At 42.8% G+C, this 23,378-nt stretch overlaps 1 protein-coding gene across 3 annotated transcripts in view; it reads left to right on the forward strand.

Annotated features, from left to right (window-relative positions):
• Window positions 1-12,526, forward strand: part of dipk1c (divergent protein kinase domain 1C) — a 43,114-nt gene extending 30,588 nt beyond the window's left edge. Inside the window, exons 4-5 of one of the 3 annotated variants that reach the window (XR_011888116.1) lie at window positions 9,286-9,814; window positions 9,949-11,187. Coding sequence is in view for 2 of the 3 variants with exons in the window: in XM_072274529.1 (XP_072130630.1) it covers window positions 11,105-11,461 (357 nt within the window). In the remaining variant the exon portion in view is untranslated. Of the gene's footprint in view, window positions 1-9,285 lie in introns of all 3 variants that reach the window. The other 2 variants (XM_072274529.1, XM_072274593.1) reach the window with 2 other exon arrangements.
• Window positions 12,527-23,378: the final 10,852 nt, after the last annotated feature.

Genomic DNA, 23,378 nt, shown 5'->3' on the forward strand with positions numbered 1-23,378 from the left:
GTGCAATTTATATAAAACAAGGTATTCCTTATAGAATACTAGGTATAGGAAGTGAACAAGAGTATGTGGTAATAAAAGTATGGGCTGAAAGGAAAGAGTTGGTGATTATGAATTATTATAATCCATGCAAAAGACTAGAGTTAAACAAGCTTGAGGAGATAAAAGGGCTGAATAGAAGTAATGTTGTTTGGTGTGAGGATTTTAATGGACACAATGTATTATGGGGGAGTGACAGAACAGACATCAATGGTCAGGTAATAGAGGAGTTGCTAGATGAGAACTATTTAGTGTGCCTAAATGATGGCAGTAGTACTAGAATTGACGTTAATACAGGTAAAGAATCTGTGCTTGATCTTACATTAGTATCAAACTCCATTGCATCAGTGTGTGATTGGTTAGTGTACCAAGAAGGAACTGTAGGGAGTGATCATTACCCAATCTGGTGCAAGATAAATATTTCTGCCTCATTGGTCACAGAGAATACAGGTGGGAAATGGATCCTTGAGAAAGCTAATTGGGAGAAGTTTCTGGAAAAAAGTGATAGATATATAAGTTAGGTCAGTGATGGAATGGATGTAGAAACACTTGACAGCATATTAAAACAAGGTATAATATCAGCTGCATTAGAATCCATTCCTAAAAGTAAAGGAAGAATAAAGAAGAGAATAATACCATGGTGGGATGATAATTGTTAGGAAGCAGTGAGAAATAGAAATAAGACATTTAAACTGGTTAAAAGAACTCATAATTTCTAATATATGATTCAGTACAAACAAACACAGGCAGTAGTAAGGAGGACTATAAAACATGCTAAAAGGACGCACTGGAGAAAGTATTGTGATTCAGTCGGAAACACAACTCAAGTAGGCGAGGTGTGGGGGATGATAAAAAGGATGGGAGGGGACAGGAGAGAGTGGAGGTACCCAATTCTGGTTGATGGAAATGTAACTGCAGTAACAAATAAGGAAAAGGCAGAGTCGTTGGCAAACACTTTTGTTATGGTACATAGTTCCAATAATTTGTCTGAGAAGGGAAGAAGAGGTAGAGAGAACAAAAGCTGAAAATATGGAGGCTTTACGTAGGAAAACTAACCTTGACGGTGTGCCAGATGTCCCTTTCAGCATGGGAGATTAAGAAAGGCACTAGTTAAAACAGGAGAGATTGCACCAGGTAAAGATGAAATATGTTATGGTATGATAAAGCACTTGAGTGAAGGAAGTCTGGAGAAACTACTACTTCTGTATAACAAAGTCTGGGATGAAGGGAGAATACCAGGGAGCTGGAGGCAATAATTATTCCAATAAGGAAACCTGGGAAAGATGCCAGCAGGCCAGGAAAGTACAAGCCAATTACCTTGATGTCACATGTTTGTAAACTTATGGAAGGTATGATAAATGAGAGGTTAGTGTACTTCTTGGAAAGTAGAAGTATGGTGGCTACGTATCAAAGCAGGTTCAGGAAAGGAAGGAATACTATGGATCCAGTGTTGTGTCTAGAGGATGAAATAAGAAAAGCTCAAGTAAATAAAGAGACAGCGGTTGCAGTTTTTTTGATGTTGAGAAAACTTATGATACGTTATGGAAAGAGGGTCTCCTAATCAAGCTACATTTAATGGGAATCGGGGCGGGGGCGATGTTCAATTGGGTTAAGGACTTCTTAAACGGGAGAACTATTCAGGTGAAGATAGGATCAGAGCTATCAAGCCAGTATGTTGTAGAAAACGGGATGCCTCAGGGGAGTGTAGTGAGTCCAATTTTATTCTTCATTTTGATAAATGATACATTCACAAATATTCCAACGGAAGTGGGGAGGTCATTGTTTGCAGATGATGGGGCTTTGTGGAAAAGAGGGAGAAATATTGAACATATAGTTACGGAAATGCAAGATGGAATTAATCAAGTTGAAGAGTGGGGGACAAAGTGAGGTGTTAAATTTTCAGTGGAGAAGACAAAAGCCATGTTCTTTACAAGGAAAAAGTTCAGGGACTTAATTTGAATCTGTGTGAAAGTAACCTGGAGAGGGTTGAAAGTTCGCAAACACGAGGAAGTCTGCGGATGCTGGAGATGCTGCCTGGCCTGCTGCGTTCACCAGCAATCTTGATGTGTGTTGCTTGAGAGTTGAAAGTTTTCGTTTTTTGGGAGTGCACGTTGACTTGAGATTAACATGGAAAGAACATGTTAGATATGTAGTTACTAAATGTAAAAATGTGATAAATGTCATGAGGTGTCTTGCTGGATTGGAATGGGGTGCTGATTTTGCATCACTGAATTATATTTATGTAGCATTAATAAGATCAAGGTTAGACTATGGAAGTATTGTATATGGGTCAGCAGCAAAATCTGTGCTAGCAGAACTGGATATCATGCAAGCTCGGGCTCCAATGGTGTGCTTGGGAGCAGTTAGAACTTCCCCAATGTGTGCACTCCAGATTGAAGCAAATGAAATGTCATTGGGGCTGTGGCCAATTACTGAATTAATTTAAGAGGGCATGGTGATAGCCGTCCTACAGAAAGGGTGTTGCAGACATGCTGGGAGAAGGAGAGGACACAAAAAGATAGTTTTGGCTGAACAGGAGAGCAAACAGCAAAAGATATGAGTGTATACGATAAAGAGTTTTGTCCAAGTGTGGTGTAGCCTGTCAGACATTTCTGGGTATTAGAAAATCCCTCTGTAGATTTGGAATTGCTTAAGATTGAACACAGTAATAAGACGGCTGATATACTCAGTGAATATCATAGTTATAGGGAATGTAAATATAAAGGCATATAGATTTTTACAGATGGATCAAAGGATCCAGAAACAGGTGCAATAGGGTCTGCAATTGTTGTACCAAGTTATCGAGTGGAAATTAGCAAGAGAACACCTAATTGCTTGAGTGTATATGCAGTTGAAATGTTTGCCATATTGTTAAACTAGAATGGAGTGAGCAGGTTGATTGTAATAATATTGTGATATGTAGCGATTCTATATCGGCCCTTGCAAGCATTAAGGTGGGTACAGCTAGAGGTCACCAGGATCTGCTTTATGAAATCCTGTTTGCAAATTCGAGACTGGCTAGACAAGGCAAAAATATCGCATTCATGTGGGTTCCAGCACATTTGGGTATTATGGGAAATGAGACAGCAGATGGGCGGGCAAAAGCAGCAGTCAAAAAAGGATCTATAGCAGTCATTATTAAGCTATCAAGATCAGAGGGGAAGAGCATAGTGTGGAGAAGGATAAATCAACAGTGGCAGCAGCATTGGGATAGAGCAATAAAAGGAAGACATTTACATTCAATTCAGAACAGAGTAGATATGGGAAGAAGTAGGGGAGTAAAGCGGAAGGAGCAAGTAATCATAAGTAGACTGAGAATTGGGCACAGCAACCTTAACGGTACTCTGGCCATCATAAATAAACATCCAACAGGTTTTTGCGATCTATGTCAGGAGACTGAAACAGTAGAGCATATCCCTATTTCATGCAGGAAATTTGCACAGGAAAGGCAACAAATGTTACAACAATTACGCAAAATAGGACTGGTAGAGAACAGTGTTAAAGGTTTATTGGAATGTGGGGAGAATGATCAGGGGAGGAAATGGTTGTTTGGTTTTTAAGGGTGACGGGACTGGAAAGACGACTTTAAAGTGAATGGAAAATGAGGTACAATAAATCCTGGAGATGGTAGTAATGTAACAGTGTGGATGCCAACTGCCATAAAAACTCAAGGAGGAAGAAGAAGCTTCAGTTGCTGGACTGTTTCCTTCCCCTCCCTTCACCTTCCTCCTCAAGCCTTGCCCTGCAACCTGTGTCTGAAGCCTTGCCTCACCTGAAGCCTTGCCTCACCTGTAACCCTCACCTGCAAACTTCGCCTGCACTGCTGTCAAGTTCAACTGCTGGAGCAAAATAAGGAACTGTCTATCATTGTTTTGAACTGTCTCTGTGTTCACACCTTCACTAGGTAGGTCTGGCCATTTGCTGCTACCTAGTGTTCGGAACTGTCTCTGGGTCCACGCCTTCGCTAGGTAGATCCGGCCGTTTGCCGCTACTTAGAGTTGAGAACCATCTCGTCTTGTTCGACATTCTGTGTAGAGCCCCGGCCCCAAGTCCTGTTCCCAAGGAGGGGTCCTGGCTCTGTGTCCTGTGTACGAGTCCTGGCCCTAATTCCTGTTCCCATGGAGGGGTCTCGGCTCTGTGTTCCATGTTCCTGTCTCTCAAGTGCAAGGATCTGAGCATTCAGTCCTCGTCCAAGGCTCCAAGCATCCAGTCCTCGTCCAAGGCTCTGAGTTCCTGTCTCACAAGATTACCAAGGCTCTGTGTTCTGCGTTCCTGTCTCCCAAGATTACCAAGGCTCTGTGTTCTGCGTTCCTGTCTCCCAAGTTTACCAAGGCTCTGAGGTTCCTGAGTACCAAGTCAAGGCTTCGTGTTCTCATCCTGTCCAGGAGTTCCCTCGTCTTGCCCAGGAGTCTCGTGTTCTGTCCTGTAGCCTCGCCTAGAGTCAATCAGGAGGAATTGGATGGACTCACGGTGCTCTCCAATGCTGATGTACACAGGCGGTGTGAGCACTCTGACCATCCCAGACCCCAAGGAATGTCCACTAATGGTGGTGATGCAGAAGAGGTGAGAGATGAGCTTAGTAGAGTGTCCAAGCTACCCATACAGAGTCCGGGCCAGACAATTACCAGTTGAATGGGAATCCACCAGAATTTCCTATGTATATAGAGCTGTCGGGGTGTGGAGGAGGACATAGACAGTGAGTTGGGCTATGGTTCTGGAATCAGACGCTGGAGGGAGCTTACCAGATAGAAGGCCCCTCATCTTTATCTGATGGTGCCATTTCCCGGACATAGCGTTCTTTTGATGCAAGTGAAGTATCCAATTTGCTGCCCTTTTCCGCTTTCTGAATTGTTGACAACCCAGCACATCTCAGCAATAAATTCCTATTTATGGGAAATGGTGGTTTTATTGTCCCTGTTAGCAGTGGCCCAGGTTAGAGCTCATCCCATCGCGAGAGAGAGAGGTGACAAAGGCAATCTTGGCTTGGTCTATAGAATACAGAGATGACTGGAGCTCGAAGTGTAAGACACTCTGAGACCGGAGAATGCAGCATTGCGTTGATAATCCTTCAAAGCATTTGGGCACTGGAATCCAGGGTTTAGAGAGAAGACATTGACTGTCATGGGATTTCTGTATCAAGACAGATTTGGAAGAGAATGGTGAGAAGCTGGTTAATGATTTCCTGTTGCTTCTGGATCCTGAACTAATGTCGAGGCTTGACCCAAATGCAGAGCAGCAGAGGTGATTTAGCAGTGAGCAATAACTTTAATAAGAAACTGCAAAATAATAAGCTATGAGAGATCACAAAACAAGGGAGAACTGATTCTCAACACAGCAAGGCAACAAGGTTAACAGAAGCTAGGAGCAACTGGTTGAGGCTGGTTGTTTAATTTGAGTGAACGAGGATTGTAGGTGGGAGCTCGGTTTACATAGGCTGCAGGTGATGAGTTGGAAAGGAGTGCCAGGTGATTCCTGTTAACTGGATGGAGACTGAGAGGTGCCTGCCTGTGCAGTCCTGACACTGAATGGTGGTGAGGGAGGAGGTATAGGGGCTGATGTAGCATTGTCCCGCTTGCAGAGGTAAGTGTCAGGAGGGAGATCGGTGGGGAATGACGTAAGAAGAAGGGAGTCACGGAAAGAGCGATCCCTGCAGAAAGTGGAGAATGTGGAGGTGGGCGGAAGGGAAAGATGTGCTTATTGGTAGGATTCCACTGAAGATGGTGGAAGTTATGGAGAATGATGTGCTGGATGCTGAGGCTCATGTGTTGGTAGGTAAGGACAAGGGGAACTCTATTAATATCATGACAACCGGAAGATATGTTGAGGGCATATGTTGAGATATGTCCAGGAAATGGAGGAGCTGTGGGTAAGCATCTTCATTGTACTTCATCCCACCCTGTCACTTATAAAAATGCTATTCTGTTTTTTTTTTATTCCTCTGTCTCCATTACATCTGTTCTCAGGCTGAGACTTTCCATTCCAGAACATCTGAGATGTCTTCCTTCTTCAAAGAATGGAGTTTCCCTTTCTCTACCATTGATGCTGCCCTCACTTCTTCTCAAATATGGAAAAAAATGCTTCTTCCCAGCTTTTTTCTCACTGTTTTCCAATTCATTCCTCTGTCTTCCAGGCTCACTTACAAACTCCTGTTTTCATGTTATTTTGCTCTTCCCTTTCAAACATAGTTAAATTTCCTTTCCCAGTGCCAAACTCATGTAAAGCCTCCCCGACACCAGCAGCAAAATCTTCTATGATGTTATTAGTCTTGGAGTGCAACTAACTGGCCTATGTAGATTTCAGTCTCCCCATCAGAGCCTCAAGGATCTAAAGCCCAGCCTTCTGCACTATCATAGATGCTACCACAGAGCAAACATTTTCCATAACCCTCTAAACTGAAGGAGGTTGAAAAGTGACTTGACAGAGGTCCACAAGATGATAAGAGGCATAGATCAAGTGGATAGACAGAGACTTTCTCCCAAGGCCAAATGGCTAATAGGAGAAAGCATAATTTTAAGGTGAATGGGCGCAAGTATAGGGGGATTCCAGAGGTAATTCAGTGGAGCGTGTGTAAAACACCCTGCCAGGTATGGTGATAGAGGCAGATAGATTATGGACATCTAAGATAGGCACATAGAAAAATGGAGGGTTATATAGGAGGGAAGGGTTAGATTGAACTTAGAGTAGGTTAAAAGGTCGGCATAACATCATAGGCCGAAGGGGCTGTAGTGTGCTGTATTGCTCTGTGGTCTATGATGTGACTGCCTTGATCAGAGTAGATTTGTTACATTGGCAGTATTTTTCTCTCTGGGCATCCATAACGATTATTTTGAAATTTTAATGCCCACAGAGCCCAGATGAATCCATCTACAGAGTGTTAGGTCAGACTCACAAATGCATTTGTGTGCGTGTCTCCAGCTTTCACATTCAATATTTAATGAAATCTTTGACTCGGAAAGAATTCTTCCTAGAAACTTTCCATATATTACTCCATCTTTAATCTAGAACAGAATGATTCTACCTTTAAAAATGAATGAGTTTCACGTGCAATAGGAAGTAGTATATTGGATTGGTAGACAAAGGTAGGAAATAAATTGATCCTGAATGCTGCACAATCCATTTTTGCTTTCCTATAGACCTATCACTCCAGCTCAGATCTGTTGGTCATTTATAAATTATTATAAATGTAGAATAATCACAATGTCTAAAGATAAATATAAAACTTAGCTTTATTTGTCACATGTACATCAAAATATACAGAGAATTGTGTTGTTTGCTTTAACAACCAACACACCTAGGAACGTGGTGGGGGTAGCTCGCAAGTGCTGTTACACATTCTAGTATCACGTGACATGCCCCGAATGCTCAGCAGAGCCACACGGAACATAACAAGCAACAAAACAACAGCAAAACAAGCCCCTTTCCTCCTTTGCACCCTCCCTTCCGTTCACCCACCCACCCACACAGTCTTCCAACTCCATGATAGAAAGGATACCCTTTTGCATGTCATTGGTGAACCAGGGAAGCAAGAAGCAAAGTGATGGACAAAGGAGAGAGGAGAAGAGTGAAGAAAAGCTTTCTTGCACAGAATGCTTATCAATTGAAACTCACTACCTGTAAGGACGATGGAAAAAGATTCAGCCAGGACTTTCAGAAAGTACTGGTTGCAGACCTAAGAGGGAATAAATTTGCAGGGCTACAGGAGAAGAACAGATGAATGGGACTGAGGATGGAGCAGCTGTAGAGGCCAAGACAATGGGTATATTTAAAGAGCAAGTTGATAGTTCTTGATTAGTAAGGGCATCAAAGGGCCGGCTGGTGGTGTAGTGGCATCAGCACCGGACTTCAGAGCGAAGGCTCCCGAGTTCGAGTCCAGCCGGCTCCCTTGCATACTTTCCATCCGTGCTGGGTTGAGCGTCGGCCTCGTAAAAATTAGAAAGCCTGCTAAGAGCAAAGCCGGCAAAAGACGGCGTGCCGATGACTGCACTCAGGGTTAAAGGCTTTCTTCTTCAAGGACATCAAAGGTTACAGAGAGAAGGTAAGACAATGAGGTTGATAGGGATTTTAAACACGCCATGATGGTGTGATGGAGCTTACTTGATGGGCCAAGTGGCCTGATTTGCTGCTGTGTCCCTGCTCTACAAAGTAGATTATTCTACAAGAATCCAAAATGCTGGAGGAAATCAGCAGGTCAGGCTGCATCTATGGAGGGGAATAAACAGTGGATGTTTCCCTTCATCAGGTTCAGTATTTTATGTGTGTTGCTATGAATTTCCAGCATCCCTGGAATCTCATCTGTTTGTTCTACAAGGAGCTGGCATAAGCTTGATAGGCTGAATGAATCACTATCCATAACAATTCAATAACTGAGGCTTTCTATTGGTTGGGCTGAACCGTGGATGTTGTGTCCTAGCTGTCTACATGATATGCAAGTCAGGGCAGTAGGATATGTTGTGTCCTAGCTGCCTACATGATATGCAAGTCAGGGCAGTAGGATATGTTGTGTCCTAGCTGCCTACATGATATGCAAGTCAGGGCAGTACAATATGTTGTGTCCTAGCTGCCTACATGATATGCAAGCCAGGGCAGTACAATATGTTGTGTCCTAGCTGTCTACATGATATGCAAGCCAGGGCAGTATGATATGGGAGCAAGTGGTTTCCCTTGCAGCACACTCCTCCTCTCCACACAGCTGATGAATCCAAAGGAATGGCAGAGACCAATACAGCTTGGCACCAGCAGCATCGTAGGAGTTGCCAGTCTGCGTTAGACTCAAGGTAAAACAGCCATAGAGACTCTAGCTCCAAATTTTTCCTCGGGGTTTACTCCCGAAGCCTTCCCCAGGAGTAGGTATAGCTGCAAGGCAGCGGAGGTTTGAGATCAGAGCTTTCCTTCCCCTAGGTGAGCTGACAACCCCCCCCCCCCCTCCATCTGTCTGAAATAATTGGTTTTAAGGCACCAGTAGCCCTTTTTCGCTCCTCCTCCTATCGGTAGGAACAGCTCTGCAGGGCTTAGTGGCCAGGCCACACATGAAGGCCAGGAGCTGGACTTGGTAAAAAAGGCTGTTTGAGACACATGGAAATATTTAATGGGTGATGGGCGCTTATCCCCACTACCTCCCCAGCTATGACAACCTTAAGTAACCTACAATTGTTTTGCAATATTTTGGCCTTGTTTTTCTGTTCCAGCAGTGGGTGAATCACTATAAAACGCTTGCTTAAATTTGACTAATTTATTTATTTGTTCTCACAGGTCATTTGTGATAAAATATTCCGTCCTTTATTCTCACCCCAGCTGAGTGAACTCAGAGTGTACCACCCACTGCAAGCCCAACTGTATAAAGCAGTGCAAAGGTGTGCTGACCTTTCCAGACATGGCAGTGTGGGCAAGAAGACAACGGAGAGCACGTTCTCTGAACTGTACAGCTTGTTTAAGGCTGGTCAGGCAGAACAATGAAATAAAGACAATTAAATGATGACCCAAATAGATAAAGAGTAGCCTCATCACATTACTCATTTACAATGGTGTCCAAGTGCCATCCACAATAAGCCACTGTGTTCACTTTACAGGTCTAACCATCATGACGATTGTACAAATTTCGTGCTTACATCTACAATAACAGGGATAGTTTTAACCAACATGTAAGAGCAGAGTAATTTCTTTGTATCCTTGACTGAAGGGTAGCTAATATTGTTCCTTTGTTCAAGAAAGACTCTAAGAATAAGCCAGGAAATTGAAGAACCATAAGTTTGTTGTCTAGCAGCAGGTAAGTTATTGGAAAGTTGATAAATTCTTCTTAGGCTTCCAGCCGGGTACAGATATTGACATTAACTGATGTTTTGATGACAAAGCTGATGAAAATGGCAGCTTGTCATCGAAATGTTGGTTAAATAGATACCTATACCTGGCTGGAAGCCTGAGAAGAGTTTATTCATTATGTAGGCCAGGAAAGCACTAGATCCTTTTTATTGGAAGGTATTCTAAGTGACAGGATATTCAGTATAAGTATTTGGATAGACAGGGCCTGATTCGGGACAGACAACACCGACTTTTATGTGATAGATCATGTCTAACCATCTTTTGGATGAAATTACCAGGAAAAGTTGATGAAGGAAAGGCAGTGGACATTAGGAAGTTCTTTGACAAGTCTGCATGAAGGCTGATCCAAAAGGTTCAGCTGCTTGGCTCTCAGGATGAAGTAGGAAACTGGATTCAACATTGTCTTATTGGGAGAAGCCAGATGGTGATAGTAGACAGTTGCCCCTCTCACTGTTGCCCCGCTGCAACTAGTGATGCGCCCCAAGGATCAGAGCTACTTGTCATCTGTATTAATGATTTGGACGATAATATGATAAACTAGATCAGTAAATTTGCAGATGTCACCAAGATATGGAGCATAGTGAATAGCAAGAAATGCTAGCAAAGCTTGCAGCAGGACCACGACCAAATGGAAAACGGCAGCTGGACTTTAATGCAGACAAGTGTGAGGTGTTGAACTTTAGGAGAATAATCCAGGAGAGGACTGGTTTGTTCTCCCAAAGAGAGAGTGGTAGGACATTGAGGAGTGCAGAAGAACAGAGGGATCTGGGAATACAGATCAATAATTCCTTGAAAGTGGCATCCCAGGCAGATGAGGTTGTAAAGATATCTTTGGGCACATAGGTCTTAATAATTCAAAGTATTGAGTACAGGAGTTGGGATGTTATGTTAAAATTGTATAAGGCGTTGGTGAGGCCAATTTTCGAGTATTGCGTGCAGTTCCATGGGAGGTGAAACCCACAGAATGCATCCAGAACAGATGGGATACCTGGCTGAGTACTAAGGACCTGTGCTAATCAACTGGCTGGAGTGTTCACCAAAATCCTTAATCACTCATTTTGGCAATCTGAGGTACCCACCTGATTCAAGCAGGTTTCAATTATATGAGTGCCTCAGAGCTTTGCAACCTGCCCAATGACTATCATCCAGCAACATTTACATCCACTGTGATGAAGTGCTTTGAGAGGTTGCTGATGAAAGATATCGGCTCCTTCCTGTGAAATGACTTGGATCCACTTCAATTTGTCTACAGGCACATCAGCTCCAGAACAGATGCCATTTCATTGGCTCTTCGCTCAACCCTGGAATACCTAAACACAAAGATGCATACACCAGGATGCAATTTATTAATTACATCTCGGCATTCAATACTATCATCCCCTCGAAATTAATCAAAATGCTTCAAGATCTTGGCATCAAAATCTGCTTGTGCAATTGGATCCTTAATTTCCTTACTGGTAGACACCAGTCAGTTTGGATTGGCAACAATATCTCCTTCACAATCACCATCAGGACAGGTGTGCCACAATGCTGTGTTTTTAGTCCCCTGCCCTACTTGCTTTATACTTATGACTGGGAGGGCTCATCACAACTCAAATGCCATACTTAAGTTTGCTGATGACACCGCTGACGTTGGCTGAATCAAAGGTGGTGATGAATCAGCATACAGGAGGGAGATTGAAAATCTCTCTGAGTGGTGCCACAACAACAACCTCTCACTCAATGTCAGCAAGACTAAAGAGCTGATTATTGACTTCGGGAGGAGGAACTTCAGAGGATCTGTCCAGTGCCCAGTGTGTAAATGAAATGACAAGGAAATCACACAACACTTGTCCTTCTTTACAAGTTTGCAAAGATTCAGCAAGACATCTAAAACTTTGACAAATTTCTAAGGATGTGCAGAGGCGAGTATATTGACTGGCTGCATCATGGCCTGGTATGGAAACACCAATGCTCTTGAATGGGAAAGCCCACAAGATGTAGTGCATACAGCCCAGTCCATCACGGGTAAAGCTCTCCCCACCATTGAGTACATCTACATGGAACACTGTCGCAGGAAAGCAACATATATCATCAGGGACCCCCACCACCCAGGTCATGCTCCCTTTTCACTGTTCCCATCAGAAAGAAGTTACAGGAGCCTCAGAACTCAGATCACCAGGTTGAGGAGCAGTTATTACTCGTGGGGATAAGTTCACGCCCCATCACTGAACTGTTCCCACAGCCTATTGGCTCACTTTCAAGGACTCTTTGTCTCATGGTCTCAATATTTATTGATAATTATTATTACTTCTTCTTTTCGTTTGCATTTGCACTTTGGTTTTTGTCCGTCATGTTGGGTACGGTCTTTCATTGATTCTATTATGTTTTTTGCACTTACTGAGTATGTCTGCAAGAAAACAAATCCCAGAGTGGCATATGGTGTCATACATGTACTTAATAAATTTACTTTGAACTTTGAGTTCTAGTTCCCTACATACAGGAAAGTACCTATAAAATTTACAAGGATGTTGCCGGGACTTGAGGAAAGTTTGAATCGGTAGGGCATTACTCCCTGGAGCTTAGGAGAATGAGGGGAAATTTGATAGAGGTATACAAAATTGTGAGGTGCATTGATAGGGTAAATGTAAGCAGGCTTTTTTCCACTGATGGTGGGTGAGACTAGAACTAGAGGTCATAGGGTAAGAGTAAAAGATGAAATATTTAAGGGGAAGCCTGGGGGGGAGGGGGAACTTCTTCACTCAGAGGGTGGTGTGACTGTGGAACAAGCAGCCAGCGGAAGAGGTGGATGCAGGTTCAATTGCAACATTTATGAGAGGTTTGGATAAGGACATGGATGGGAGGGGTATGGAGGGATTTGGTCTTGGTATTGGTCAATGGGAGTAGGAAGAACAACAGTTCAGCATGGGCTAGATGGCCAAAGAGCCTGTTTCTACTTTGTAGTTCTCCATGACTCTATAACTCATCTTTATCCATTTCTTTCCATCCAACACAATTTTGATAATTATGATCTTGCAGGGTGCTGAAGTCTTCTAATTCTGGAAAGGCTCCTCTGTCTTCTGTTTTTGGTCTCCTTGTCTGACATTGATGTGGGATGTCAGCAGAGTCAGTAAAGAAAATGTGGGTTTGAGGCCTGGAATCAACAGTCTCACCCTAACTCCTAAACTGAAGAGACCATGGGACAATTGGAAGTGTGTGGTATCTGGGAGAGGCACTGTGGAAGAAAGTATGCCTTGACTCCCCCATATCATCTGTCAGGTCCTTGCACCCTCCTCACACCAGTCCGGGTGCCCATGACGGATCTGATGCTGTTTTAGTCAGTTTGGAAGGTCCTAGTCTGCAGTCTTGGGAAGGTGACAGTGCCTGTTGCCATGGAGCAGTCAGGACCTGGGTCAGAGGTGAAACAATGCTCAGACACAGGAGATCAGCATTGAATCTGTAGCAAGGCTCTAAGAGACTCACTAACTGTGTCTGGCAGGATTTGAACTTCTAGGCAGGTGACTCGCTTTAGAACTATTCTGGTGGGGACTAGTCTGTTAATGTAACATGTCTACAATACTGATGGAGGCGGACCTTCTTTTGTCACTGATTTCAGTCCTAAAGAGCTCTTTTGAAGAGCTGATACAGGCACAGTGGGTGAATGATTCTTTGTATTGCCATCCTTTCGTACTTCATCTTGTTAGAGACAGGCAGAAGTTTCAAAAAGTTTCAATAGGTACATTTAATGTCAGAGAAATGTATACATTCAGAAATTCTTTTCCTTCGCAAACATCCATGAAAACAGAGGAGAGCCCCAAGGAATGAATTGCAGTTAAATGTTAGAACCCCAAAGCCTCCCCAACTCCCCCTCCCATGCATAAGCAGCAGCAAAGCAATGACCCCCTCCCCCACCAGCAAAAAAACAACGGCACTCCCCACCAAGCACTCAAGCATGCAGCAAAGCATCAATAAAGACACAGATTTGCAGTACCCCAAAAACTACTTGTTCATCTGGTATTTGGCATACCACAGGCTCGCTCTCTCCCTAATAAGGGAAAAAAGAGATGTCTCCGTTTCACAGTGAGAGGGGAGACATAACAAACAACTCGCTGATTAATGGTGTTAAAAGTCTGTTGAGTCGCTTCTTCTGAGCTCTGTGTCCAAGGAACTCGTGTCCCTGGGCACACAGCCTGCAGCCAACTCACTGCTTACGATCTTCTGTGTACTCCCACGACACATCAGGCAGCAGCACCAGCCTTGAATCAGCCCATGGAGAAGCTGCAAGTAAATAATAAATAAATACATAAATATTCAAGATGGCAGTAATAAGAGGTGACTCTTTGTGTGCAGCTCCGATGGGAATCATCAAATATTCCGGTTTAGGACTACTATAGTTGAAATCCACAGTTTCAGTAAGCAACGTCATTTTAAGTTATTTAAAAAAATCTATCAATTCTCAAAATCAGCAGATCCCAGACTGCAGACTCAGGTCATGAGTTCAATTCCCCTTTAAGAAAATGGAAACATGGAAGCTGAACTGGTCTACAGGTACGAATGAAATGGGGAGGTATTATACTCCCACTCCCATCCATCCTGCTAGCAAATATATAGTCTCTGGAAAATAAAATTGAAGACAGAGCAAGATCGTTGCACTACGGACAATGCTGTGTAACTTGCTTCACGGAAACATGGCTATCCCCCGCCATTTCAGGCATACCCAAATTAAAAGCCAGGAGATTCGTAGTCCACTGAGGGCTAAATACAGATGTGGCATTCAAGAACAACACCAGAAGTCCAGGTATGACGTACAGAAGGCTATTTTATGAGCAAAAAAAATAATCCTGTCTGAAGTTAGAGACTGAATCAGATGCATGTCAGCTCTGACCATTACTTCCTGCAAAGTGAAACCTAACATCATGAATGGCTGTGATGCTTCACTCCCAGATGAGCTCAACACCTTTTATGCACGCTTTAAAAGGGGGAATAAAACTACCCCTGTGTGAATCCCTGCAGCATCTGGTGACTGTGATCTCTGTCTCGGAAGCCAATATCAGAACGTCTTTCAAGAAGATGAACAAGGTGTCAGGCCCTGGTAGTGCTCTAAAAATCCATGCCAGCAACTGGTGGGAGTCTTCAAGGACATCTTCAGTCTCTCACTGCTACAGTCAGAGGTTCCTACCTGCTTCAAAAGGGCAACAATCATACCAGTGCCCAAGAAGAGTAACGTGAGCTCCCTTAAGTATTATCACCCAGTGGCATTCACATCTACTGTGATGAAGTACTTTGAGAGGTTGGTCATGGCTAGAATCAACTCCTGCCTAAGCAAGGACCTGGAGCCACTGCAATTTGCCTATTGCCACAATAAGTCTACAATGGATGCAATCTCACAGGCTCTCCCCTCGACCTTAGATCACCTGGAGAATAGTAATAACTACGTTAGGCTGCTGCTTATTGATTACAGCTCAGCATTCAACACGATATCCTTAGTACTAATCAACAAGCTCCAAAACTTGGGGTTTTGTATCTCCCTCAGCTACTGGATCCCTGACTGCCTCACTGGGAGCCCACAGTGTGTGTGGATCAGAAAAACCATCTCTTCCTCACTGACAATCAACTCTGGCACACCTCAAAGATGCGTGCTTAGCCCCCTGCTGTACTCTCTCTACGCTAAGCACAGCTCAAAAATGCCATCTATAAATCTGCTGATGACGCAGCTATTGTTGACAGACCTTCAGATGGTGACAAGGAGGTGTACAGGAGTGAGATAGATCATCTGGTAGAGCAGTGCCGCAACAATATCCTTGCACTCAACGTCAATAAGAGCAAGGACTTCAGGAAGGGAAAGTTGAGGGAGTAAACATCAGTCCGCACCGAGGGATCAGCAGTGGAAAGGGTGAACAGTTTCAAGTTCCTGGGTGTCAACATCTCTGAAGATCTATCCTAATATATTGATGCAATTACAAAGAAGGCACACCAGCACATATACTTCATTAGGAGTTTGAGGAGGACCTTCTATGTCACCAAAGGCATTCACAAATCTTTGCAGATGTACCGGGGACAGCATTCTAACTGGTAGCATCACTGTCTGATATGGAGGGGCCACTGTGCAGGATTGGAAAAAGTTGCAGAAAGTTGCAAACTCAGCCAGCTCCATCATGGGCACTGGCCTCCCCACCATCAATAATACTTTAAAAAGGCAATGCCTCAAGAAGGCAGCATCCATCATTAAAGACCCCGGTCACCCAGGGCATGCCATCTTCTCATTGATACCATCAGTAAGGAGGTACAGGAGCCTGAAGAAACACACAATGTTTCAGGAACAGCTTCTTCCCCTCCACCATAAGATTTCAGAATTGACAATGAACCCATGGACACTACCTCATTTTTTTTTAACCTCTGCTTTTGCACTACTTAGCTAATTTCATATTTTAATATACCTATATACTATATTGTATTGTATATTTTTCTTATTACATATTGCAATGTACTACAGCCACAAGCAACACATTTTGTGACATTTGCCACTGATATTAAACCTGATTCTGATTCTGAAATAATACTGATGAATCCTTGTTCTAACACTGAGAACATGACTTGAAAGTGAGTCCATAGCTTTGGATCCAATTCAGAGTTGATGTGAGTGAAGTTATTCATGCTGGTTCAGAAGGTTTATCATTGTACGGTAATAACTGTTCCTGGACTTGGTTGTGTGGGGACCTAAGACTGCTGACCCTCCTTCCTGACGGCACCAGTGAGAATAAAGCACGGCCTGCATGGTGGGGGACCTTGATGATGGATGCTGCTTTCCTGTGGTAGTGATCCTTGCAGATTTGCTTAATGGTAGGAATGGTTTTGCCTGTAATAGACTGATTTCATAGAATGTTAATAGTTACATGTTGGCCAATTGAATCTTCTGGTATACCAGGAAGCTTACTTCCATTATGCCATAAAACCCCACCCTTAACAACCCTGATCCACAAATTCCCCCTCATTATTGGAAAACAGTCCTGGTGTCTCTACCGTTGAAGCTGGCAGAAGCCTAGAGAATGAAATGTAGTCTTGTGGTGAAATTGGCATCCAACATTAGAACTTAAGTTGGAAATCAGAAAACCCAACTTTTGCCGAATCTGCTTCTGAAACCGTTGGGAATGATTTAGCATCCAGCAGGATTTAGTACTAAGGTCTTTAAACACTGTGTACTGGTGAACTGTTTGGAACTGAAGATTTGGATTGGGACTTGTTTGGATTTGTTTTTAATCTACACCCAGTGGTGATGTTATGAAGTACCTCATGTACCTAACGAAGTGGCCACTGAGTGACTGTCTACTGCTGTCTTCTACTGAGTGTCTTCTACTGCTGTAGCCCATCTACTTCAAGGTTCGAAATGTTGTGCGATTAGAGGTGCTCTTCTGCACACCACTGTTGTAATGTGTGATTACTTGAGTTACTGTTGCCTTCACATCAGCTTGAACCAGTCTGGCTATTCTTCTCTGGCCTCTCTTGTTAACAAGGCACTTTCGTCCACGAAACTGCCGCTCACTGAATGTGTTTTATTTTGTACCGTTTTCTGTAAACTGCTGAGACTGTTGTGTGTGAAAAACCCGGGAGATCAGTAGTTTCTGAGATACTCAAACCACCCTATCTGGCACCTTCAATTATTCCATAGTCAAGGTCACTTCGATCACATTCCTTCCCCTTTCTGATGTTTGGTCTAAACAACTGATCCTCTTGACCACGTCTGCATGCTTTTATGCAGGAGTTGCTGCCGCGTGATTGGCTGATTAGATACCAATATAAATGAGCAGGTGTACCTAATAAAGTGACTCCGAGTGTAGATTTGGGATGTGGGAGACCGTGGAATTCATCCTGTGCCTCTGCTTATCAAGTTTTTTCAGATAGTTTCTCTGTCCAAACTATTCATAAGTTTAAACACTCTTATCAACCCTATGGCAGTCACTGATGCTTTAGCAGAAATAGTTCAGTTTCTCTTCTTATAGCTACAATCCTACATACCATCTGTTTGTTCTTTATACCCTTCATTACCCAGCAAAATATACCTAGCTGGGATCCAACTGTGCTTTAGTCCAAGCATCTTAATTTCCTAGTTTTTGTAACTTACATGTCTAATTATATTTACTAAATACTTACTTTCTTAAAATGTCCTGTTACCTTCAAACATTTGTGTTCAAACACCACCAGTTCCTGATATTTTTACGGCGCTCTTGAAATAGACCCTTCTAGAACTTGCTCTTGCTTTTATGGCAAATTTCCACATCATTGGGTAACTGGACCACAGCTTAGCCAGAAGTAAGGTCACCTACTTTATTTGGAAGTCTTCACAGCACTCCCACTTCCCCCATCAGCCCTGCCTCTTTCCCACTGAGAGTAGACTCAGTGGAATTGCTACTGAGTGGCCATCAACACGGAGGTGAAGCGGTTCACGCATTGTGGGGAAGCACCAGGCGATTTGCAAGAGTGGGCTGGCTCGTCAAAAGGTTGCCCTTCTACTCTGTACACTATGCCTGCACTCTTTTACCCTTCAGACAGCTGGAGGGCATCTAAAGCAACTTAGATCTTACAGCTAATGGTCCATCCTAGTGCGAACATACGTCCACCGCCACATTTTGCAGCTTAAACCTATGTATCACTCTTCAAAGGCAAAGGTCACAAGGTCTGCAGTTGGAAATGAGAGGGAATAAATTAATAGGCCGTAGCGGCAAGAGAGCTTCCAAGTTCCACTCCCTGAAACCAACCCCTGCTATACTAAGCCTTAGCTGCTGCTTGCTTAATCAGTATTGAAACCATTAAGCTGATTTGTACAACAATGACTTCCTGACTTAGAAAGGGCCTTTCAGCAGGTCAGCATGCAAAAGTAGTGAAGTTTTTAAATAGACACCCAAACTGTTTCCTTAAATCATCAACCAATAAATGTCAATCTTTTGTCCCTTTAAAAAATATTATCTATTAATTCATCTGATTCTACTTAGTCACTAATTCATTTGATTCTACTTAGTGGCTTCCCTCAAGTCAGGTCACAGAGTCCAGAGCATTACTGCACAGAAACAGGTCTTCAGCCCAACTATTCATACCAAACTATCAGTCCCATCGACCTGGACTGTAGCTGTATGCCCCTCCCTTCCATGAACCCCCTTCCGCTTGAGAAAGAGGAGGTGGGGGGGGGCGGGTGTCAGAAATGGACCAAGTGAATTTAAGGGCAGGTTGGAAGTTAGAGGCAAATTTGATGAAATTAGTGATCCCAGCATGGGTGCATGGAGCAGCATCAATGCAGTTGTTAATGCAGCGGAGGAAGAGTAAGGGAGCATTATCGGGGAAGGCTTGGAACATGGACTGTTCTACACAGACAGCAAAGAGGTAGGCATAGCTGGTGCCCATGGCTATCTCTTGAGTTTGGAAGAAAGTGGGAGAAACCGAAGGAAATATTGCTTAGGATGAGGACCAGTTCTCCCAGATGAAGGAGGGTGGTGGTGGAGGGAAACTGGTTGGTTCTTTTGTCTAGAAAGTAGCAGAGAGCTTTGAGGCCTTCTTAATGGGGGTAGAAGTGTATAGGGATTGAACGTCAGTAGTGAAGATGAGGGGAATTGAAAGTTACTGAGTAGATCAAGGGCCATGAGAAATGCTGTGAATGTAGATGGGAACCAAGGGGGAGGGGGAGGGGGGAGAGAGAGAGATCAATAGGTTATTGACTTTTAATAGGCACTGTTAATAGGTCAGCTGTCTCTCTCTCTGTCTCTCTCTTCTGGGTCCATTTTCTTGGTGGAGACTTGCTGACAGGGTGTACCATTATGGCCCAAACGGTGAGACCGATTATCAAAGTACATGTAGCTACACTAGTAGCAGTGTGATCAATGGAGTTGAGTGGGATGTTCTCCTAAAGAATGATTCCGCTAAATAAAACATGGTTACACAAAGGCTAGTGGGGGGCATATAGTTACGATGCAGCACATACAGTCACAAGTAATATTATCACAATTCCCTGAGTGGCATGGCCCGAAGGTTGACATGTAGACACAAAGTGTGAAGTGCAGTGTATGTTTATGTAAGACAGTGTAATGTTACTGGCATTCTATAACAAATAGTATAAATATGTGAAGCAATTTCAATAGAAGATGAGAAGTGACCAGAGCAGAATAAGAGTGTGTCTGTGAGATGAGGAGGAGGAGGGGAAGGGCAGGGTGTTCGGACAGGGTGTACGTGTGTGCTAGGTGGCAGCAGGATGTAAAAAATCCAATGGAAGAATGTACCCAGCCTGGCAGTTCTAGCTCTTATGGAAATCGATGAACATCTTCCTGCATTGTTACCCAATCCCTGGGGGTGATGTTCCTGCATTTCCTTCCAATCCCCACCTCTCTCTAGACCACCTGTAAAATCACTGAACAGTTTCTCCTTCCTGAATCTGACCTCTGGTAGCATTTCCCCTCCTAGCTATGTGAAATATTTAACAACCTTAAAGTGACATAACAGGATATTTAAATCCACTAAAGACAATCTTCATTCAAGAGCTGATTTCACATGTAAATGCACTGCCCACGGTGATTACTGACAGTCATGGAAAATGGTGATCCATTGATCCATTACTGATAGGATCGATTAGCCACACCAATCAAATGAGAGTGAAGACTGGCAGATAAAGTCATCTGTTCCTATGCCAAATACAGCACCCAACATTATTTGAATACATTATTTTGAAGTTCATTTTCATGTGATCAGATTCTGAGCACGAGTTGTGGGCATTACACCGTAAAATGGCAGTTCCACTATTGCAAAGTAACTACTGAGTCTAGAGGAGAAAAACTCTGTGGGTAAGTTTATCTTTGGATAATTGTACTAAAATTGAAGACATTGGATCAATTACTCATCATACATTTCTTCAGTATTTCATTTCCATATAAATTAAAAGCAAAATTAGCCATTATTTTCTCCTTACATCTTTGCCCAAGGGTTCTTAGAGACTATTCAGCTGGTGATTTTTTTTCTCTCTGGCCTTTTCACTTGAATGTAAAGAAAAGGAGAATTGAAACACAATTGCATTCAAGCTTGTTACAACAGTACAGATTACTTTTCCTTGCAGTGTCCAACTCAGAAAGTGAAGAAATGCATAAAAACAACCCCCAGCTTCTATTGAAAATATTCCAGGTACAGCTTAGAAGCACTGAACATATTTAATAAATGGAAAACAATGAATAAGGTTAAAATTATTATACAATAAAATATGATATAAAGTTATTACAACCATTTATTGCAGATTGTTTTGTCATGAAACAATTTCCAATAAATGATCTTAATGTATAAATTATACAATAAATAATACACAAGTGCATTTGAATGACTCTTTTCTTCTGTTATAAGTGGAGATGTAACGTAAAGATTTTTACTCCTCATGTCTATGTAGGATGTAAGTAATAAAGTCAATTCAATTCAATTCAACTTCTGGTGATGAAGGTTTATTACTGACTATGCAAATTATTATTGTATTTCACATATCAGAATTAATCTAATCTGAGGAAAGACATCCTTGCCATGGAGGGAGTACAAAGAAGGTTCACCAGATTGATTCCTGGGATGGCAGGACTTTCATATGAAGAAAGACTGGATGAACTGGGCTTGTACTCATTGGAATTTAGAAGATTGAAGGGGGATCTGATTGAAACATATAAAATCCTAAAGGGATTGGACAGGCTAGATGCAGGAAGATTGTTCCCGATGTTGGGGAAGTCCAGAACGAGGGGTCACAGTTTGAGGATAAAGGGGAAGCCTTTTAGGACCGAGATTAGGAAAAACTTCTTCACACAGAGAGTGGTGAATCTGTGGAATTCTCTGCCACAGGAAACAGTTGAGGCCAGTTCATTGGCTATATTTAAGAGGGAGTTAGATATGGCCCTTGTGGCTACGGGGATCGGGGGTATGGAGGGAAGGCTGGGGCGGTGTTCTGAGTTGGATGATCAGCCATGATCATAATAAATGGCGGTGCAGGCTTGAAGGGCCGAATGGCCTACTCCTGCACCTATTTTCTATGTTTCTATGTTTCTAATTAGGAGTTGAATCCTTGCTGCTTCACTGATAGAAGTTAATATTAATAATGCATCAGCCTATCATTTCACTAATTTGCTTCGACCAAAAAAAAAACTATTTATGGTGCAATATCCCGGTGCAATGAAATCATGCTGTTCAGTATTAGTACTGGATAGGTCCAATCAGCTCAGCCTGGAATACAAGTGCTTTAGAACAGAGATGAGGAGGAATTTCTTTACCCAGAGAGTGGTGAATCTGTGGAATTCATTGCCACAGACGGCTGTGGAGGCCAATTCATTGGGTTCATTTAAAGCGGAGGTTGATAGGTTCTTGATTAGTAAGGGTAACAAAGGTTACAGGGAGAAGGTAGGACAACAGGGTTGAGGGGATAATAAATCAGCTGTGATGGGTTGAATGGCCTAATTCTGCTCCTATGTCTTATGCTTTAGTAGAATCCCAATTTTGCTGTTCCCACTCTATTAGTAGTAGTCTTATCCTGCTCATTGTAGCTTTGCCCTGTTAAATGATAGATAAATTTGGTAATACTGCATCAGCAGTCCTATTTCCTTAAGAATTCTCGCTTCCTTAAAATAAAAGCGCCTTGGGTTTGGCAGGGGGTGTTGTGGTAACATACTGATATGTACAAAGGATTAGTTAACTACAAACAGAGAGTCAGGATAACTGGGTTGTTTTCTGACTGGCAATCTTTAACTAGTGGGCAGCCACAATGATCAGTGCTAAGGACTCAGCTATTACAATCTACGAGGGGTGATTGATAAGTTCGTGGCCTACAGTAGAAGGAGTTAAATTTAGAAAACCTAGCACATTTATTTTTCAACATGGTCCCCTCCTACATTTGCACACTTAGTCCAGTGGTCGTGGAGCATACGGATCACTTCTTTGTAGAAGTTGGTGTCTTGGACCTCCAGAAGTGGTCCCCAGCAGGGGTGATTGATAAGTTTGTGGCCTAAGGTAAAAGGAAATGAGTTATACAGCTCTTGTTACAGGTACGTGCAGTTCAACTCTTTTAATGAAGTTAATAACTCATCTCCTTCTACCATAGGCTACAAACTTATCAATCACCCCTGCTGTGGACACTTTCTGGAGGTCAAAGATCCGTATGCTTCACGACTGATTACTCTTTTCCAAAGATACTGCCTGGCCTGCTGAGTTCCTCCACATTTTGTGTGTGTCGTGCGTGAAGTATTGTAGCCGGGTGTTGTGGGTGTAAGGTGTGAGGAGAATATAACAAGACTGCAAAGGAATGTAGATAAGCGAGTGGGAAACAACTTGTTAAAATGGAATTTAATGTGAGGAAATTGTCCACTTTGGAAGGAATAATGATACAAAAAAATCTAAAATTATTAAAGTGAAGTGAGGCTACAAAATGTGGTGAATGAGCATCCGAGAACCCTGGTGCATGAAATACAAAAAGTTAGTGTTCAAGGACAGCTGGTAATTAGGCTGATGGATTATTGACATTATTATAGGGGAAATGGAGTATGACAGAGGAAAGT

This window comes from Mobula birostris, chromosome 1, assembly GCF_030028105.1.
Source record: "Mobula birostris isolate sMobBir1 chromosome 1, sMobBir1.hap1, whole genome shotgun sequence".
NCBI classification, from domain to species: Eukaryota; Metazoa; Chordata; class Chondrichthyes; order Myliobatiformes; family Myliobatidae; genus Mobula; species Mobula birostris.